The sequence below is a fragment of the Amblyomma americanum genome, chromosome 10, assembly GCF_052857255.1.
Source record: "Amblyomma americanum isolate KBUSLIRL-KWMA chromosome 10, ASM5285725v1, whole genome shotgun sequence".
Lineage (NCBI taxonomy): Eukaryota > Metazoa > Arthropoda > Arachnida > Ixodida > Ixodidae > Amblyomma > Amblyomma americanum.
In genome coordinates, this window is record NC_135506.1 from 69009624 (window position 1) to 69016582 (window position 6959).

At 48.1% G+C, this 6959-nt stretch overlaps 1 protein-coding gene across 1 annotated transcript; it reads left to right on the top strand.

The window, feature by feature from the left end:
• Window positions 1-3829: 3829 nt before the first annotated feature.
• Tim9a (translocase of inner membrane 9) lies at window positions 3830-4400 on the top strand. Its single transcript, XM_077639289.1, has one exon. It carries the CDS (start codon window positions 3864-3866, stop codon window positions 4137-4139), a length of 276 nt encoding a protein of 91 aa, XP_077495415.1. The 5' UTR covers window positions 3830-3863; the 3' UTR covers window positions 4140-4400.
• The last annotated feature ends 2559 nt before the right edge of the window (window positions 4401-6959 follow it).

Sequence of the window (6959 nt, forward strand, 5' to 3'; positions counted from 1 at the left end):
TACTATCACATTTGAGTATGAGGTGTTCATTTGTTTCTACAGATTTACCACACACAGCACATGTGTCATCTTCTTCGTTAAATTTCATTTTGTAGCTGCGCGTTCTAAGACACCCTGATCTAGCTCATAGAGTAGGGCACTGCCTCCTGAGTTATCATAGAACGATTCCTTCCTGATCTGTCTTTTCCAGTATCGATATAGTTCTATACTCTACATCCTCTCAATTGAAGTCATCCAGTTTTTAGCTTCCCCGCTTTTGGCTTTCGTTTGATGCTATTTCTTACTCCGTCCTTGTGGCCTAGCATACTTACTGTTTAGTTTCCTAGTAGTTTCCCGCCATAGTGAATCCATGCTTTTTCCGTATAAGTATTTAAATACCTTAGCTGCCGAGTGGCTGCCCACGTGTTATCGTCCAATTTCCTTAAGCGTTTTTCATATAATATCTTACTCAGTGTTCACCCTGCTTCGAACGATGCCCAGCCCATATATCCCCCTGTACTGCCTCGTTTGTGGTTTTCCCGTGGGCACCTAGTGCTAATCTTCCAACTGCTCTCTGATTTATTTCTAATCTCGTCTGAAATTCTCCCTGAAAAGGGCGGTTAATGGTGGCTATAATACGCATGCGTTATGTAGGGTATAGGCCACCGAGCGTTCATGCCACGTACAAGATCTCAAAAGCGAGCTGATCATTTACAATACATTTTTTTTTAATTCGCGCTTCTACGCCTCGGGGCGACCAGCGGGGTACAGCTTGCGCTCGAATCCACTCGCAAGGCGCCATGCAGCGCCCGTTACGTCAGCAGCGGAGGGCTATCATTGGCGCCATGCCAACTCTTTATGACGTCACGCAGCTACCATGGCGGCGGCCAGAATCTCTCACCCCCCCCCCCCCCCCCGCCGCGCTGCGAAAAAACAAATGCTGTTCGATAATCAAGAATGCCGTAACATTCAATACCCTGTCTATAAATTGCAACAAACGAGCAGAAAAGCATGTAAATGCAAAATGTGCCCAAAATAAGCGATGGCTTGCTCTCCTATTGGCCAAGCATTGCAGACCACAAAAGCCAATATTTCGTGTTTAACAGGCGCACTTTTAAAAAGAGATATGTTTTTGAAAATAATGTTGCCGCTTCAACAATTCAAAAGGTTTTTCCACAGCATTTCGGAAAACAAAAACCTTTTATTGGCGTCGTGTGCTGTTGCGTTTTCGCTACTACGGCTTTTGCGCACTACTTTTACGCCGAAGTCGTCTGCGCGCGGAGCGCGCCATGGACACGGAATGGGGCATCTCTGTAACGCCACTTTGTGTTCCTGAAAAAAACCTACTGTCCTGCACCAAGTAGCTCATCGACCCATAATGCTTTGCGCGCCCATGGAGGTACATGTGCAGTGCCGCCAGCTTTCCCTCTAGTTAATAGTAAGAAACTCTATGGGGCCGACGGAGGGCATTTCAGTGTGCAAATTAGGCGTTGAGGAGAAAGGCGCGAAAGCGCGGACATTCAAATTTTAACTACATATAAGTCAGCCTCCACAAAACGCATTAAAGAAATTCTTACCGGAGGATATTTGTGAAGCGGCGTCCTTTAACATCCTAGGCATACCGCAACATTATTGAGAGCCCCTTTCAGAGCCCCCTTAAGCGCAGAACCGCATTCCCGAAAGTAAGCCACAGCACCATTATTCATTTCCAAATACCTCTCAGTACTTCATATTTGCTGCACCCCCACCACGCAGCAAGACTATAGGAGGTGAAACTCCCGTCAGCGCGAGCGAGCGCAGGATTGTATGCGCCGACGGGGTCGTATGCAGTGGCGGCGCCATGTGGCGCCTCGTAGAAGCCGCTGTCATGCAGCTGTCATGAAAAATAGGGCACTGTGGAATTACAATAGGTATGAGGTGGTAAGAGGGATCTGGAAAGGGGTGATGGTCCCTAGCCTGACCTTCGGGAATGCGGTCCTGTGTATGAGGCCAGATGTTCAAGCAAGGCTGGAAATTAGGCAACGGGGAGTAGGGAGGTTAGCTTTGGGAGCACATGGCAATACACCAAATCAGGGGGTACAGGGTGATATGGGATGGGCGTCTTTCGAGAGCAGAGAGGCTAGCAGTAAGATAGCATTTGAGGAACGATTGAGAAGGATGGAGGAAAAGCGGTGGGCTAGGAAAGTTTTCAGATACCTGTATATAAAGAATGTTGACACGAAATGGAGAAAGCGAACTAGAAAATTGACAACCAAATATCTGGACAGCAGTAAGGGGGCAAATCAGCAATTATCGGTTAAGAAAAAGGTTAAAGGAACAGAGAGAGCTTTGTGGAAAACAGGGATGCTGACGAAATCGGCACTAGAAACATACCGGACCTTTAAACAGGAAATTGTCAAAGAAAATATCTATGATAATTGTAGGGGAAGTTCTTTGTTGTTTGAGGCCAGGACTGGAGTTTTGCGGACTAAGAAGTATAGAGTCAGGTACCAGGAGATAGACACTTTGTGCATTGCGTGCGGAGAGGAGGAGGAAACGGCTGAACACTTGATACTTTTCTGTAAAGGGCTTCACCCTACAGTGGAAGGCAGCGGGGCTGACTTACCCAAGGCATTGGGGTTTAGGGATAGTGAAGGGAAAGTGGATTTTAAGAGGTTAGAAGTAACCAAGCGAAGGTTATCTGATTGGTGGCTAAAAGCAAGACAGGAGTAAAATTTCACAAGACATGGCTAGGTGGCTTGAGCCACCGCCCGATGTAAAGGGTTCAGCCGTATCCATCCATCCATCCATCCATCCATCCATCCATCCATCCATCCATCCATCCATCCATCCATCCATCCAGCGAAAAAAAAAAAAAATGCAGCGCCGGGCGGGTTCGAACCCGACCGCGGCGGCTGCGTTTTTATGGAGGAAAAAAGCTGAGGCGCCCGTGTGCTGTGCATGTCAGTGCACGTTAAAGATCCCCAGGTGGTCGAAATTATTCCGGAGCCCTCCACTACGGCACCTTTTTCTTCCTTTCTTCTTTCACTCCCTACTTTATCCCTTCCCTTACGGCGCGGTTCAGGTATCCAAAGATATATGAGACAGATACTGTGCCATTTCCTTTCCCCCTAAAACCAATTATTATTAGCGACGGGCAGGCGGCTCCGGCGGCGCGCGCTCAAAACAGACAAAGACAAGCAGACGGCACGGGTGTTTGCTTCAGCGGGCACGCCGTAACGTTGTATTTGTGTGCTCTTAAGTCAAACAGCAACAGTTCTTGTCGGTGTCTGTGCTCAAATGGTTGAAGCGTAGCACCAGTTGCTCTTCGAGCTACCAGCGGTAAAGACGCGCGCGAGTGTGCCCTCAATAGAAGTCAGGCGCTCGCGGCCGAACGGGAGCAACACGCTCGACCGGTTGCCTTGGCAACCGAAAAGCCGGTAATTTCTTTCCAGGCCGCCAGCATGATAGTGGCGCTGCGGGCTTGTGACCTTCTAGAGTCACTGGAATTCCAGTGACTCTAGTGACCTTCTGGTCGCCGCAGACAGCGGAGTTTCCACTCCTAAATAGTCTTCCTCCGTGACCCCCACAATGCCCTGTTTCATTATGCCGGCATCTCTTCGTCCTTTTTCCCTAACAGAATATTTGTGGTTTTCCTTGCGTATCTGTCCTAACGCAGATAGACACCGCAGACAACTGCAGCGCCGTCTAGAGCGATCACTCACGCGATCCTCGCGTCAGCTGTTTAGACACACGGTTGGCAATTATTTTCAACTATTAGTAAACACGACGCACCTATAACTACGTTCAAATATTATACTGAACATTTTAGGGCAAGAAAATGTGAGAAAAAAAAACTAAGGGGTTCGAAACTGGGGCTTACCAACAGAAAACTGTATACAAAAATGGCGGCGACCATGGCTGCAGCGGACCCGCAAACGGAGCAGATCAAGCAGTTCAAAGACTTTCTCGTTTCCTACAACAAGCTTTCAGAGCTTTGTTTCAGCGACTGCGTGCACGACTTCACTGTGCGTCACGTGCGGGACAAAGAGGACAAGTGCGCCATGAACTGCATGGAGAAATACATGAAGATGAACCAGCGCATATCGCAACGCTTCCAGGAATTCCAGATGCAGACCAACGAGGCGGCGATGGCAGCGGCACAAAAAGGATTGCACTAGCCTCGCCGACTCGAGTAGGTGCAGCGCAGATGCGAGTGACATTCCCAACAGTGCACCACAGCTTCCTGGAGTTCTGCTGCTCTGCCGGTGTGCAGCGACACCCTTCGCTTGAGCATCGCGGTACGCGAGCTGGCATGTGGAGTGATATATGTAGGCGCATGGCAGCCTCACGATTGAATGACCCGACTGCAGCTCGACAACCAGGTTTACCTGGCTAGCTAGTTTGTAATAAACCTGAACGCCCGCACTGTTCTCCTTGAACATTTTCTTGCTGTTGGTCTGTTGCACCCCGAATTCTGCACTATCGGTGTTGTCTCAGACTTGCTTTTCAGGCCCTGTATTTAGGCACAGCTTTCCGCAGTTGTCCAGTTACGGCCATTAAGTGGATTAATGAAGCCACAGACAGTCATCCTTGTGCGTAAAATACGCAGGCCCACTTGCGTGCTGTAGAAGGTTGGGCTTGGGTCGGTGTAGTGCATATTGGTAGAGAACGAACGGGCACATAAGTCGGAAGAGGGGTTTATGCACAGCTGCAAGTTGCTACCGTAATGCAAAAGTTTCTGAACGTTTGTCCTTCCATTGGATGATGGCTGGAGTTTTAGAGAACGAACATGTGACAAAACAGTATGGTGACGGTTATGAGAAGCTCAACTTAAGGGAAAGGAAACTGCTGCAACTTGAACTGGCAATGGCCCCGTGCTGAAGCTGACGAATATCACCATTCCGTTGCAAAGCGAAGGAAGACATTCGGGCAGGTCTGTTGCATCTTGGAAGACGAGCACCACAGAAAGGGGCAAAGGACGAACAGAGGTGCATCGGCAAATGCTAACCTAAGGTTGAAGTTGCGTGAAGAGAGGCCACCATAATCCAAAAATACACGAGAAAAAAAACTTCAGATATGTCACTTAATCTGCATGCCATGGACACCAGAAATTCAAATTCTCTACGTAACATCATGGCACATGCACTTAAAATCCGTTCATCTTTCTTCTATTGTCTTTAGTCTTGTTTTAGTATTATTGTTTGTTATTGTTACTTAGTACTATTGTCTTTAGTATCTCCTAACCAGTTGAGCCGCGCATTGAAAAGTGTACGAAGGATATATTTAGATACACATTCAGCACAGCCACGTTCAGGCCTCCCATAATTGACCTTAGCAGGGTATGGGTGGTCACTTTTCTGCTAAGTGCCTTCGCTGAAGACTTACCTCAGGTACGTACATATAAAGCAGAAGGCATGCACTCATATCTAGCACTATGCTTGTGATCAAAATTCAGCACACAACTTTACTGTTCTCCTGATACAAAGAATGCTCGACATGTCCGTATGGCATAGGCAGCTACGTTCGAGCAGGCCTACTACATCTGCACACCTATACACGGCAGCCATAGACAAAACAGCCAGCATGATGGATGTGCAGAATTGCAACAGGCATGCATGTTGTCCTAAATATTCAAGTACCGTTTCTAATATTGATCATATTGAATTCCAGTGGAAAAGCAAGCTATTCCTCAAACTTGTATCCTATTGGTTATAAGCAATGAATGACTTAATTTCCAGAGTTTAATTGCACACACTATCAACATTTCGGATATACACTGGCAGTGCTTGTTTGTTTCTTCACAGCTTGTTCCAGTAAGCAAGTGAACTGAGGTGGCATCACATCCCACTTTTCTTCCTTGCCTGCTGCCCCTGCATACAGCGGTGGTGGTAGATTGCACAGGAAACCTAATCACATGCGCGGCAGCGAAAATCGCCAGTACCGCAGAGGGTTACCGAAGGTTACAGGCAGGCCTCTAAACATCCTAACAGACTCAAAGGAGGCGTGCAGGAATTAGACAAGGGGCAGGATAAACAGAACCGCCCTAGATATCATCGGCAGGGTCAAGCTCGCCAGGAGAGACATTACACACAAGTTAATCTGAATTCCGGCCCATGCAGGCATAGAGGGCAACGAAAGGGCAGACAGCCTAGCTCGAGAAACCACGTTCCGAGCCGGGCAGTCGCATGCCCCGGAGTATCGCCCACACGCGTGTGAGGGAGGATATACAGACATCCTAAACCTACACAGGGGGACGAGAGCTAAATACCCCCCACCGCATAAAGCCCTGACGAAAGAGGAAGCAACGTTTTGGCGCAGACTGCAAACAAACTCCTTCCTAAATTTATACATCCTAACAAAATGTACCTGACGCAGTACAGAGATACCTGCCCCTGGTGCGGGGCTACACCCACACTCTACCACATCACATGGGAATGTAAACGCAACCAAACATTCCACCAACACAATAACCCAAGTGCGGAGCAATGGGAGAGTCGGCTCACCAGCTGCGAGCTCACGGCCCAAAGGGCTTTAGTGCAGCACGCAAGTGAGGTAGCAAGGCTCAGTGGAGCCCTGGAATAGGGGCCCAACCTTGCTTAAGAAGAGGCCTCAAGTCACCAGCGCAGTGAAGACGACGGAGGCCTCGAGACGCCAAGCCCTTGAAAGCACCCAAATAAAGTTTTTCTCTCTCTCTCTCTCTCCTTGCCTATCACACCGAGTGAAACATCCAACTGAGGGAAACTCGCCTGCCATAAAAGAAAAACTACCACAGCACTTGAGTGAGGTGTATCAATATACTCCGAGACTATGAAAGACTTTAAGGAACCTTGCAAAGTCCACCCAATACCTAGGCACATAGAAACAAGCAACTTTAGCAGTATTCTTAAGTGTTGCAAGGGCTAATTCTCAACATCTAGAATGGCAATAACCTAAAAGGGAAGCAGAAAGTATCCTTGAAATGAGCCACTATTGGGCCAACAGGCAGGATTAGGTGTAGA

What these genes read in the sequence shown, in the direction of transcription:
- Tim9a (XM_077639289.1), top strand. Translation starts at nt 3,864, where the DNA reads ATGGCGGCGACCATGGCTGCAGCGGACCCGCAAACGGAGCAGATCAAG.